Source organism: Podarcis muralis, chromosome 12, assembly GCF_964188315.1.
Source record: "Podarcis muralis chromosome 12, rPodMur119.hap1.1, whole genome shotgun sequence".
NCBI lineage: Eukaryota > Metazoa > Chordata > Lepidosauria > Squamata > Lacertidae > Podarcis > Podarcis muralis.
The window spans coordinates 13,277,260-13,291,402 of NC_135666.1; the positions used below are offsets into that span (position 1 = coordinate 13,277,260).

Consider the following 14,143-nt stretch of genomic DNA (forward strand, 5'->3'; position numbering starts at 1 on the left):
TGGAGTGGAATTCTCTAGCCATTTTCTCCATAATTTGCAGCTTTATAAGCCACCATCACGTCTCACCTTTTGTAAACTAAAAAGTCGCAAAAGCTTTTAGTCTTTCCTTATAGGAAAAACACTACAGCCCACTTAATCTTAAATTGCTTTCTTTCTTTTTTAAAGCAATATTTTCTTTTCTTTTTGGGGGTGGGGGTGGAACTTATTTATGATTACATATATTTATCTTAACTTATAAATATATAACACAAAGAAATTTACATTTTGTAATATAAAATACATACCATAACCAACACCCTCCTATAACAATGCAGATTTGGCCTGCAAGTCTAGTTCTGATAAGGATTTGGCCTGTGGAGCAAAAAAAAGTTCCCCATTCCTGCTCTAGATGGTAAAAATTGACCCAAGAGATAAGCTGCCCTTGTGCTGTCAGTTTTTGATACAGAAGTTGAATCAGGATCTGAAATTTCTACCCAGATTAAAACAATTCAAACTCTAACAGATATCACCACTCTAGTCTATCAAATCCCTTTTGCCACTTAGAAATAACAATGTAGACTTTAGGTTCTTGAGCTCTCTCATACTGATTGACCTTTGTATGATGGTAGATATTTTATTGTTTCTCAAAAATTTATTGTTTCTCCAAAAAAAACCCACACAAAACCCCTCAGTCTGATCAGTATTTATATATATCAGAATGGTAGAGTTATAATACTCAGCAGATAAACCATCTGGGCTAGGAAATTTGCCATTTTTAATTAATTAATTTTCAGCCTTCTGGTATTGTAAGTGGGGCTTCTAGGTTTTCCGCCCTGGTACTCATTTGATTTTTTTTGGTAAATATAATTTTCTGCCATAATTATTTCTCCTCTACTGAATTCACCTAACAGAGCAGCAAATTTTTTACTAACTTTCCCAAGTGAATTATGTGAACCATAAATACATGCCAACATGATTTATTTCCTCAGCATTGTACCTCTAATCATAACTACCTTTTTAAATTTTAAATGTCCCCTTCTGCATTTGGGAACCTAAAATTGGCGAGTGTTACCCAGAGAAAGCAACTATAAGCCTAGATAGAGGAATGTGGCCCAAGGAGCATGCAGTAGGCAGCCCCCACTGTCCTCAAACTAATCTGGAATGTGGATGTGATTCTGTTTTACCCATGCAAGTCACAGCTTAGATCAGGGATGGCCAACTCCTAAGAGACTGCGATCTACTCATAGAATAAAACATTGGCAGTGGTCTACCCCCTTTTTTTTGGGGGGGGGGGGTTCAGGTCAAAGTTGATGAGCTTTTTTTAGGGGGAAAGGGGAAAAGTCACTCACCAAAAAATCACCAAGGAAACAATCAGCCTCATGGCAAAAGCTCTGTCTTCTGTTCTGGAGCTCAGGCAACAATGGAGGGTGGGGCGAGGGGGTGGGGCACAAATATATTTTTAACTGAGGAAAGGGAACCAGTGATCGACCACAATCTACCAAAGCCTCCCGGGGATCTACCAAGTAGATCACGATCGACGTGTTGGACATCCCTGGCTTAGATGTTCTCATATATTAGGCTTTGATTCATTTGTACATGTAGAAGAACATTTGCATAGACTCTCTCCATTGTAGCTAGTAACCTGTCATCATGTAGCTAGTAACCTGGTGGCTTTTTGCCAACTCCCCATTTCATAATTCTGTTTCCACTCGGCATAACCCAAAATTTCGAGGAAGTTTCTGTTTTTAGCAGAATATGGTACCTGTGCAGACTAATCACACTCAGCGTTGTAGTAGCTTTGCAGAAAAGGTGTGCTGCATTTTGTGGATCCTGAACCGGTGTGGTGTTGTTTTCCCACAGGGTGGTGAGAACGTTGGCTTTTCTCACTCCGACCTGCCACACCACCGGCTACAGCAGCCCCTGGACCAAAGACACCAGCCTGTGCGGAAGGTCACGTTGACAAAAGGAACAATACAGCAACCACATCAGCACCAGCTGGCACAGATCCACTCACTTCCCCAGGGGCTGAAAAGCATCCCAGGGATACATCAGGCAAAGAAGGTATGGGTTCACAATTTGTATTAAAATCACCTTTGCAATTTGTTTGAAAGAATAGCCAGGAATGAATTCCCACGGTTATTCAGATGCTGAACCAGTTAAAACATGCCAGCTGCTAGAGAAGGAGTGAAGAGAGAGTTGGCGTGTCAAGTATTTGCAACTTTTTGTATTGTCATTTTAGTGTTAAAGTAGACTTATCACCTGAAACTGTCTCAATCTGCATAGTGTTTCTAAGTAGAACTTAACATGATCTTTGCCACAATGAGCATCCATCATGGATGCTCAGTTTCTCTGCTATGCAAACCTATAGAACCTATAGAGCTCAGTTTCTCTGCTATGCAAACCTATAGAACTTTGTTGCCATTTTGTGCATCAGGGTGTTGCCCTCTTAGTATTGGGCTTGTCTTGCAGACTAGCTAAGCTTTGCAAGCTCTGAATTTGGAGAGCTGACGACACCCCTGGAAATCAGAAGGCCAGGGAGGCGAATGAAAACTGCTACGGCAAACCCCCATTTCCAGGACGGTTGGGCAGTTATGAAAGCTCTTAAGGGAAACAGTGGCATAACCTTTCTGGTGCTGTTGCTTCCCCCAGAGAGGAAATCCTTGTTACATTGACATGTCTCCATATTTGCACATTTATAGCACGCAGGGAGTCTGAACTGTTCGGCTGTCAGTCCAACGAACAAGCTTGTGTGTATAAAATTTGCCAACAGCAACATGACACCTTTTAATCGGTCTCCGCTTTCATCATCTCCTTCTAAGTGAATTACTAACTTGCGCGTTACCTGTCAGATTCAGTTAGGCGAAAGCAAGTAAATAGAGAAATGCAGCTTACTTTTGTTCTTGGCAGGTCATTACGCACGGGAGAGGCAGAGGCATTGCGGGCCAGATGGGCCGAGGACGCTTGATGCCAAATAAACAGAATCTGCGAGTGGTAGAGTGCAAACCACAGCCCTGCATTGTGTCAGTTGAAGGGCTTTCTTCATCAACCACGGATGTCCAACTGAAAAACCTGCTGATGTCGGTAGGACCTATTCAGGTAAATCACCCTGGGCTTGTGTTACTTGTGCCAGAAATCTTTCATCTTACAAAGCTCAATGTCTTTGATGGGAGGACGAGGAGGAGGAGGCTTTTAGCAGTTAATTACATATATTTAAAGATGCCTCCCCCCCCACACCCAGTGTGTCTGAAAGGAAAAGGCTTCTAGATAAAAGAATGATCTCAACTGTGATGCAGCAAGCACAGAGCGTCATTCATCTCAATGCAGTGTCACACAAATGCCTTTCATGGTTGTTCCAGACCTGCTCTTGCTAAGGGTTCAGCGTACTCGCAGGAAAATGCTGTGTCCTCAAAAAGTACAGAGAAAATAGTCTTTTAAGAGAGAAAAGAGGGTGTTCAGTTAGATAACACATCTTTTGGCTGATGGTGGGCTCTGCTGCTGTACTAACTCCAGTGTTTATCATGAGCAAGATTGAGCATTAACAATAAACTTTTTGGATATGACTTCTTCCCTCACGCCCACATGTGGCTAGATCATAAGTGGTACTTAGGTTTTACCACTTCCCCACCACACCGAAACCAGGCGAGTCCTGTTGTTTGATTTGCAGCATATCCTCTAAGCATGGACAGTGAAATTGCTAAAGAAAGTAGTTTCATCAGGCAGGGCTGAAGATGATCCTGCAAGGGATCTTCAAGATCAGATGCTCACCTACATGCCATGAGGGGAGCAGGAAAGAAGAGCACAAGGCTGGGTCCTGCTTTCAGTAAAGTCAGAATTCCCTTTACTGAAGAAAATGTCCCTCCACCCCCTCCATTTTATTCCCACTCTGCATCTCGCTGGTAGTCATATTGTCTCCCCATAAAGGTATTCTTCCCAAGGTCAGATTGGGGAATGGAGAATTTGGTTGTGCCTTCCACAGTTGCAAGTGGAATTGGGAGCAGAGCATTTGGCCAGTATTTGGGGGGAGGGGGTATGTTCAGATTGTTTCATAGAGGAGGAGGGGTTTTCCAACCTTATGGTGTATTGTAGGAGAGCAGCAACTTCTTATTCTCCCCTTCCTTGTCTGTGGACTGAGCAAGATGTGCTAGCTGGCTACCCACTTGGCCATCCAAGGAAGCAAGGGAATTAAGGAGGAGCTGCTTTGTTGCAGTGTATCATCAGATTTTTTGGGAGGGAAGAAAAACAGCACAGCCCCCTTTTTTTTTTTTTTGCTCCCACCCCAAAATCGGGAGGGGTGGGGAGAAATTTTCTGCATCTTCCTCAATCTCCAAACCCAGGTAGCAGCCCTGGTTGATACCAGGAGATTAGGAGTGTTCCTTACAGAATATAGTTGTATAGAAAGGGCCAGCTCTGTAGTTCTGAGGCGTTACACTTCACATTTTGTTGCAATGGAAAATGCTTCAATTTGCAGTTATGATCACCCACTCCTGATACCTTAATGGCATTCTGCCTCAGGATTGTGAAAGCATCACCCAAATAATCTTCGTTCACCTTGTACACGCCTCAGGAAGTACTGATTCGGGCTGATTCACACCCCGAATAGTTGCCATGGTTTGTACCTTCTGCCTCAACCCTATAGAAGTTCCTTTGCTGCCGGATGAAAAATTCTCCCAAACCTCATCAAGGTTTTTGGTAGAGGGATAATAAAATAACTTGTACTCCAGCACAGTTACAGATTCCAACAATGCACTTCAAAATACAAACAGCTTCCACTTTAAAAAATATTTTTGAAACCCATTGGGAACATGATCAATCCATACAGCTTTTTCTTTTTGTGGTAAGCTTTGTTATGGCCTTTTGCACAACTTTGCACAATTTACATTGTGATCCTATGCATGTCTACTCAGAAACATTTTTCAGTGAATTAAATGGGACTATTCCCAGGTAAGTGTATTCAGGAGAGTAGACTTAAGGCAATATATCAAGTTTGCATTGTGATGGAGGAAAGTACGGGCAAAAAACCAGAATGGGGAACCTCTGGCCCTCCAGTATTGTTTGGACTCCACTCCCATCAGGCACAGCAAACATGACCAGCTGTCTTGCCAAATGCAAGGTGGTTCTTTTAGAAGAGATTCAGAAGCGATACAAAACACAAGTGGGTGAGAAGATGATTTCATTCCTAAACAGCAAGCAATATATACATACCAGGCATGCTCTTCTATCTGCCACCTGGAAGTCCTCAAGAAGTGGCGAAGTGATTCCCCCAGGCAGCCTCAGTTTGCACGGCCCTGCGGCATGAACTTCCCCAAAAAAACTGCCCAAACCATGCCTCACTTTCCAATAACAATTTCCTCCCAGACTGATTAAGGCAGCTGTGGGTGGGTCCTCACCTCCTCCCAACTTATTAGGACATCAGAGAAGGTTCTCACACCTTCAAAAACTTAACAGCTGCAAGGGAGGGGGAAGGAACAGAGGCAGGAAGGGTAACCATTTCCCATACACCAGCGGTCAGTAATGATGGAAGTTATAGTCCAGCAACACCTAGGGGACCACATGTTCCCCACACCAATGAATGAGTTCACCAGTTCATAGTGTCTGCACGTTTAACACTATCAGTGCAGTGCAGTTTATAATGCAGAGTGTCTGGATAGATTTTTTTCAAATCACATGGTTTTGCCCTAGGGAAATAATCTGCTACTACTCTCAGAATCCTCTGCTGTGAACTAAACGCCTTGACTCCTTGTGGCTTGAGGAAGGGGAGAAAAAGTGATTGTGCCTTTTTCAATGTGTCCCATTTGGCATTCTTAGAGTGATGGCACAGCCTAGTGCTCACTTAGGGTAATGTAAGGATTGTTTGTTTTAAAGCGAGCAGCTTGTAAATTAAAAATGGGTTTGGATCAAAATTGATGTACCATCACATGTTGCAGGGAACCTTAGGTTGGCATGAGAATAAGATTGCATATGAACTGATGAACAACCTTACTTTGGAGACGTCTACATTTCTTTGTATTCTGTGCAACAGCGAAGAGTCCCTGCATGTTTTACTTACACACACAAAATTCTTGTGTGTTTCTGCCTTTCCTATTTTGCCAGAGACAGATTTTCATCCTGAGTTGGTGTAGCCATGTTTTTATAGCTGCTTTCCACATCAGCTCTTAACCTCTGTTCCTAACTATTCCCATTCCAGTTGGTTGTTAAAGATCTTTGTAACTAAAAACTAGTACAGTGGTACCTCGGGTTAAGTACTTAATTTGTTCCGGAGGTCCGTTCTTAACCTGAAACTGTCCTTAACCTGAAGCACCACTTTAGCTAATGGGGCCTCCTGCTGCCGCCGGAGCCCGATTTCTGTTCTTATCCTGAAGCAAAGTTCTTAACCTGAAGCACTATTTATGGGTTAGCGGAGTGTGTAACCTGAAGCATATGTAACCTGAAGCGTATGTAACCCGAGGTACCACTGTACTTGACTTTTCTTTTTACCCTACTCCCTCCAAATCTTTTCCTTTTGTGTAGTGGCTTATAGATTCTAAACCCGACGGTGGGGAGTATCATATCCGCCCTGAAAGCCTTTTTTTGGTGCAAGTGCTTAGTAGAAATGCTTCAGATAAATAAGTCTATTGCAGGAATTAAGAAGTTTGGGGTGGTGAATTCTGGCGATGCTGAGTGCCTTGTCATCTCCTGCATTTTATCCTTTGCTTTTCCAGAATGCATTGAGCTAGGAGTAAACTGGTTGCAGTTGAGAGTGCAATCCACAAATAACCCAGCTGGTCCTGTCCAACTGAAATATACAAAAAGTGCTTTTGACTACATGCAGAGTGTAGCCCGACACCTCCTACCCAAGTGGAAAAGGGGCTACACATTCCTACAATGTGTGGCCTGGCATTCCTACAAACCTGAGTCTTTACACCTTACTTTTTAGAAATGGAAAAACTGTTCCTAGCTCCACTGCAGGCTGCCTGGAACAAACTTAAAACACAGATTGCCTCATCTCCATCGCCCCCCCCCCCCGAGCACTGGTGGTTTGTTAATTAAATAAATTTGTATACCACCCTTCATCTGCAGATCTCTGGGTGGTTCACAGTATAAAAATACAAGATAAAAACACAATTCCCACGTATTGGTGGACTCTATTTTTGCCCCACTCCTACACAAAGTTTGTGCTCAGTCCAGCAGGAATATTCAGTACCTGAACAAAAGACCAGTATGTCACAGTCTGGTTCACAGGCGGTAGAAGTCCTTGCTGAGGACAAGATGGCGGGGTGGGAGCAGGAAGGAGAGGCCAGAAGCCAGGAGTCAAGAAGCCAAGGGTCCGAGGGTCAGGAATCAAGGAGTCACAAAGTCAAGGGTCCAAGGATCAAGAAGCAAGGAGCCAAACGTAGCAAGGCAGGAAATGTGTTGCTGTGGCAAAAAGCCAAAGGGAAATGCTGACCTTAGATCCCTTCCTGGCTTTTGCCACCAGGTGCTGTGAATTACCAATCGGCCTCACCTGTGCGGCCGCGCCTTGCCTCTTCAGAACAAACTTAGGAAGGCCCCAGTCCTGCAAAGTCCTACTGGTCACAGGGCCTGGCTTCTGCACACACTCTTGACACAGTAAGCAAAATCCAACCTTCCACAGAAGTCCATTCCAGTCCTTACAAGAACTCTCCTTCTGCCTTTCTTTTAAATCAGCTGCTGAATATGATAGAAAGAATGACTGGGGGGTAATTTGGTGTGTGGAACTTTTGTTTTGTATTCCTGGACAGAAGCTGGGGGCGGGGGGAGCGATCCCTTGTTCTTGGCCTTCAACAGAAGACCAGGACAGAGTGGGGCTTTTAAGGTTTTAAGATTGGATTATTAAGAATATAAGGCTCTAGGAACGTGCATGAATAAGCTAATACAATGGAACCAAGAGGGGGACTGGGGGGAAGTCAATCGAGTTAAGATTTGTGATCTGAATTGCTATGATTGATTTGTTTTGTTTTATACTGTTTTTATATTGTTGTGGTTTTTTAAAATTTTGCTTTTTGAAAATTTATAAATAGTTGTTGTTTTTTTTAAAAAAAGGACAGAGCGGGGCTTTGGAAGAATGGTAGATCTACCAAGGTGGAAAGCGACATCAGAGGTGGGCAGGACTAACAGGCAGAGGAGAGAATGTGGCCTCCAATTTCCTTGGCTTAACAGAGGGCGTCTCTTTCCCCAGATATCCACTCCAGCCTTTTCTGGATGCCTAGTATAGTTGCTGGAGTGCAGCCCTCCACTAGACATGCTGCCAGCAACCAACCTTCTTCCAGTGTGGCTGGTGCAGGGGAAACCATAGAAACCATGGGTGTTGCCTGCTTTGAGACTCAAGCCAGCTCCTATCTGCATTGCTCTGCCCTTCCATTCTGTCACACTACAGTAGGATATTCTTCATTATTCTGTGGACATGAGAAGGGAAGACTTTACAATGCAGAAATTTCTGGGTCTGTGCACAGGCCCGTTGCAGGATCCTTCTCAGTCAGGGTCAGGCAATCCTGTATCAGGAGGGGTTATAAATCGGTGGTAGAACACATGCTTTCCATGAAAAGGTTGCAAGTTCAACAAACAGGGAGAGTGAAGGGGTGAATACCATTGGTCTTAAGGCTGACCAGTGAAACTCCACGCTGCACTTGTACCAGCAAAACCAGACGCCTTCATTTGTGCCACCTGCGATAAAACATGCCTCTCCTGTTATTGGTCTCTACAGCCACAGCAGGCACTGTAACTCTCCAGCTATTTGACTTTATGCCTAAAGTCTCCTGAGGCAGATGGTTGCCAACAGAATAGGGCTGACCAGCTCCATGCCCATGATGACCCCAAGCAGCTGATAGCCAAAGTTGGCTGGCCGTGCTAGTGTGTGAATGAATGTTTGAAACTGGCTTTATAGATGGAGGTTTCTGCTAAAAAGATGTACACAAATACTTAAAGCTGAAGAGAAACTTTAGGAGAGAACGCTTTGAAGGGAAGTGTGCAATTCATGGGTAGTTGAAACCTGCTCCAGTGACTCTTGTGGAGTCATTTTGAAGCACAGTGCTATATATACAAAATACATCTCTGTATTCTATGGAATGTTAGAAGAACAACTATTTTGGTTAGTGCCTGAAGGTTAGAATGATGCTTCTCTTACAGTATTCCACAAGTGGAATTTGAACAGTCTATAATAATGTAACCAAGCTATGCAGACTTAACTCCATTTTATGTGTTTTCCTAGCACCTGTATTTGGAAGCCCCAAAGCAGACGCTGGTCCAGTAAGTTATTAGCCAATAGTTGGATCAAGTTACTTAGTATAAGAACTTTATCTTAATTTCTTCATCATGCAAAACGAAGCATTTTACTCAAAACATTCTTGTTTGAATTTGCCAGGCTTATGACCACAGGAACTCACAGCAGAGTCTCCTGGAAAAGAAAGTAATAAATGATTGTTAAAAAGAAATTGATATGGTATACTCTTCCTTTAAATCATAAGGAGACTTGAGTTAAAATAAAGAAAATAAACATTGTTTGTGCAAGTCCCATTGTGTAAAACAGAGCTCAAAAGGCATAAAGAGAACACAGTCCTTTAGGAAAGAGAATGTTCCTTCAGGCAGCAAGAGAGAGAATCTGTGCAAGGAATCAAATGTTCACTTAACAATGAATGAGCTTTAAAAAACCCCCGGAAAGAATAATATATTTTCTATCAGAAGTGCTTAGCACTAAACACTTCAGCCTGTGACTTGGAAACCATTCTAAGTCTTGTTAGCTAATGTCATTGAGAAACTTGGCATAGCTACAGTAGTGCCCCGCAAGACGAACGCCTCGCAAGACGGAAAACCCGCTAGACGAAAGGGTTTTCCGTTTTGGAGGCACTTCGCAAAACGAATTTCCCTATGGGGTTGCTTCACAAGACGAAAAAATCTTGCGCGCCCCCGCGGGTTTTTCCCGCTCCCCCCCTTTTCCTAAGCCACTAAGCCGCCTATCAGCTGTTCCGCTGATAACCCGCTTAACAGCTAATCGCGAAAAGCCGCTAGACCGCTGTAGCGCTAATCCGCTAAGCTGTCAATGGGCTTGCTTCGCAAGACAAAAAAACCGCTAGACGAAGAGAATCGCGGAACGGATTCTTTTCGTCTAGCGAGGCACCACTGTAATTAAAAACGCCAAATAATTAACACAATGGGCAGTATGGTGCAATGATCATGAGTTGGAACAGGCAGGGAGCCCAAAGTGAAAATTTACTGGCCGCTCCCCTTAAAGTGTTTGGATACCATCGTTGAACAAAACAGATCCAGCTTACATACTTAGCTCCCCCATGCCCTCCAGCAGTCCCAAGGCTAGGACTTATCATTCCCTCTCCTGAGACCCCAGGCGCTCAAAACATGGAAGTATGTGCCACTGTACACTCAGCTTGGCTCTCTGATTTCGGGGTGGTTTTGTGCAAAGCGGTTTTGCGCAAAGTGACCCTGGGTTGACTATGAATTAATGCAGCGCGTTGGAGGAGAGCCCCAGTGGCCAGATAGGTTTGACCACCGCATTTGGCCTGCCCCAATCGGAGGTTCTTCACCCCTGCTTTAGTCCATACTACCAGCTCTGTCTGCACAGAGAGTTTTATATAGAATGTTGACTTGAAAAATGGCGCAACAGCTAAATACAGCTTCTTCTTTTCTCCCTCAATTGGCTGTCACAGGAGGCTGGAGGCTAAAGCACTGGGAGGATGTCCTGCGGTAGTTGAGAGAGAGACACCTAACTTGGTTGTGAGAATCAGTTATTAGCAGCAGGGCCGAAGAAGTTTCAGGAGAGGGGAGAGCACCAGTTGACACAGGAGGAACTGCTGCATGTCGCTGATGGGGAAATGACCTCCTATGGTTACTTGTCCCTCCTGTTGACTTATGTGGACCTTTAAGCATGCTATTCCCTTCAGGGAGAAGAAGGAATTCTCCACCATAAGTGACTGTTCTGTGGGAGACAAAATTCCAGCCTAGATACTTTGACTAAATGCAAATGGCTCCTGTTTTTGTAAGCATGTTCTTTAACTCAGTGTACAGTGGCAAACATTGACTTTACAAAGAATTTCATTCACCTAGTTATATGTTGGCAGTGGGGAAATGACCTAGAAGACTGAATAGCATTCCTGCTGTTAAAAATGGGGCACATACCCCCAAAAAAGGGTAGGGGGATGAAAGAGTGCAGACTTGAGGAAACATCTTTTGCCCCCCACAATCTGTTTTCCACAAGTTCTTGCTGATATTTCCTGCCCAGCTTAAGTCATGATGCCGAACCCCACAACTTTGTTTACTCAGGTTCCTGTTGTAAAAATTTAAGATTAAACAGTGTTTGCTGTAAAAGTGCCATGATTGGGAGGTGTTCATTTAAATAAGAATAAGAATAGGCTTTGTTGCAGTGTTCAAGCTACTGACTATTTTTTGTTACATAAAGGAACACAAGGACCATCAATACATTTTATAAGGATGTTAAGAGAACCCCTCTACCAGAGTTGCTAAGCTAAAGTGGGTGTCTAAGAGGGTTTTTTTTAAAAAAAAGTAGGTTTCAGTTTGTTTTGTGTTCATTAAACTTTCTGTGAGGTTTCATGGCAAGCTTTAGAAGCCTTATTCCGATATAAAATTGGCCTTTGTTAAATTTATTACTTAAGAGCTTTAAAAAACCCCCTAATAAGATGAAAGGCATTTTTCTTTTATCTATGAAGACCAATGGATACTGCTGGTATTTGTGTTTAATAATTTTTCTTATGTATTTAGGTCACAGATTATATGTTCTTTTCACACACTCATTCTTGATAGTGATTTCCATGTTTTGGATTCCCATGAAAATGTGTGGTCATTTCTTTATGAATGGGTTCATAAAGAAACTTGTATTCATTCCAGAAGTGTTCAGGTAGAAATGAGTGCTGGTTGTGTAAAAAAACAAAAAACCCACCTTGTCTCTCAGGACCAATTTACAGGTTACTTGCAATGGGGGAAATAAACATATCTGTATCGTGTTAAGAGTTAAAACAAGCACTCCGTAGCCAGCATCAGGAAGAGCTGTTAGAACCACTTGGGAGGAGCTTTAGAAGTTGATATAATTGCAGTGTGAACTGAAATAGCTTTACATGTCATTCACCTTCTGGAACAACAGTTCGTCCTGTAGGAATTTTGCCCATTGGGAGCAGACATTTCAGATAATGGTGTTGCAAAATGAACAACTAATTGACCGGTTTCTTTTCACTCCATAACACTGTCACTTGCTCTCTGAACTCAGCAGAAATGCATATTTTGAGAGAATGGATGTGTTTTGACATAACACTAAACTATGGTTTGTTGCCACATGAACGGTTCTCATGCCATCCCTTTTCCTTCTGCAAGGCGGCTGTGAGGAGATTGGAAGCACTGCCTTCCATTTCCCAGTACCTGCAGTTTATTGTTATGTTCAGAACAGAACTGTGGTTTGTTTAACCATGGTTTTACGAAACAATTCAACTTCCACACTGTGGTTCAAAATCCTGGCTTGTTCAGAAAAGCTGCATTTAAAACTAATCACAGCTCCCAATTTGGACATAGCACAAACCTTGGTTCGTTGCGGATGAAAGAGGGGTGAGGGACGCAGTTAATGCATGTCATGTTATATTATGGTTTATTGTTACACCGGAACACAGTCATTGCCCAGAACTTGTTTAAAGATAGCAGTTCAGAATTCACACATTACCAAAACAATTGCCTTCAGCTAGTTTTCTTGACGCTGTACAAAAGAATACAAGCAAATTCAATTGTTTTTATTTCACTTAATATGTGTAACTGGTTGTATGCTGCACTGTTTTCCTGAATTGTTGTTTGAATACTAGAATGTCTAAAGCCATTGTTTTCATCCCTGTTTGTCTATCATTATTTAGCAATAAATGGACATTCAAGATTATTTCGCACAATATTAGAAATGTGGTGGTGGTTTTCAAATATTCAAGTGGCCAGCTGATCATTCAAACACCAAGTTGCAGTGTGCTATTTCATAAAGTAATCCTGTAAATCTACCTTTACATGTATGAGTAGAACATCTGCAACTAGTCTTGGGGCCTAACAAATAATTGCTTACTTAATTTTGATGGGTGTAAGCCCACTTCAAAGAAAGTTAATTGAAAATGGAATTTTGTTAGCCCAGTATTCCTCATTATTTCTGAGTAGCAAAGAGAAATTATGCTCAGTGATTAATCACACCATTTGAAGGAACAAATGTGTTTCTGTACAGACTATTTTTCAAGTTCTGCAAGCCCTGATTTTTTTTAAAAAAATTGGGTAGTTATTTTTAAATGCAAATATTTATATAAGTTTTTTGCTGTTACTTTATGAGTCATAGTTTGCTTCTTGTAATCAACTTGTAATCAACTGAGTAGTCCTGTTAATAAATAGCTGCTGTCCAGACTGGTATTCAAGATGGGTGTTAAAGATTTCTGCCTTTTTTTTGTTTGTAGTCCAGCTTTGGCCATTGTGTATTAAAGCCTGGGTGTACACTCTCTGTTTTATGTCCATAGTAAAGAAACGGTACTTGCAGTAATTGGTCTTGGGTTCAACTAGCCTGGTTCTAAACATGTTAACTAAGCAGCCATTGGTTACCTGACTTTGATGGGTTGTCAGTGTCCTCTGAGAACTTGAAATTAGCATAGGAAAAGGTTGAAACAGTAGCACTATGCATCCTCCAAAGACATAGGACTTGCTGCTAACGCAAGCAATATTGTGTCTGCTACTTACAATACATTCATACCTCGTGTCGCATCCGTTTCAGGTTGTGTGTTATCGTCTTGGGCCCCTTGGCAACCCAGAAGTACCGGAATGGGTTACTTCTGGGTTTCACCACATGTACAGAAGCGTTAATCGCGCTTCACGCATGTGTAGAAGCGACAAATCGCACTGTGAGTTGCGGGCTTTTCACGCCTCCGGAATGGATCCCGTCTGTAACACGAGGTAGCACTGTATAGTAATAATTAGCTTTCTAACTACTTACTTTCAGAAAGTAAGTAGCTTTCTGAAAACAGGACTATTCTTACAAGATGGATAGCTCGGATTTCAAAACTAGCAGAATTCTTCAGTAGCTGTCTTTCAAGTTTTCCACAGAAAGATGGACAACCGGTGTCTAGAATGATTTGAGTGGTGGAGGATTAATTATACAGCTAATTGTTCTGTAGTATAGGGCAGAGCTTTCCAAACTTTTCAT

At 42.5% G+C, this 14,143-nt stretch overlaps 1 protein-coding gene across 3 annotated transcripts in view; it reads left to right on the forward strand.

Moving 5' to 3' along the window:
• The window catches only part of RBM33 (RNA binding motif protein 33), a 94,030-nt gene that overhangs the window by 69,420 nt on the left and 10,467 nt on the right, over positions 1–14,143 (forward strand). For 2 of the 3 annotated variants that reach the window (XM_028750621.2, XM_028750620.2), the window contains exons 16-17: positions 1,840–2,040; positions 2,887–3,075. In XM_028750621.2, coding sequence (XP_028606454.2) covers positions 1,840–2,040; positions 2,887–3,075 — 390 coding nt within the window. Of the gene's footprint in view, positions 1–1,839; positions 2,041–2,886; positions 3,076–9,181; positions 9,220–10,631; positions 13,365–14,143 lie in introns of those variants that run through there. The other variant, XM_077936750.1, reaches the window with a different exon arrangement.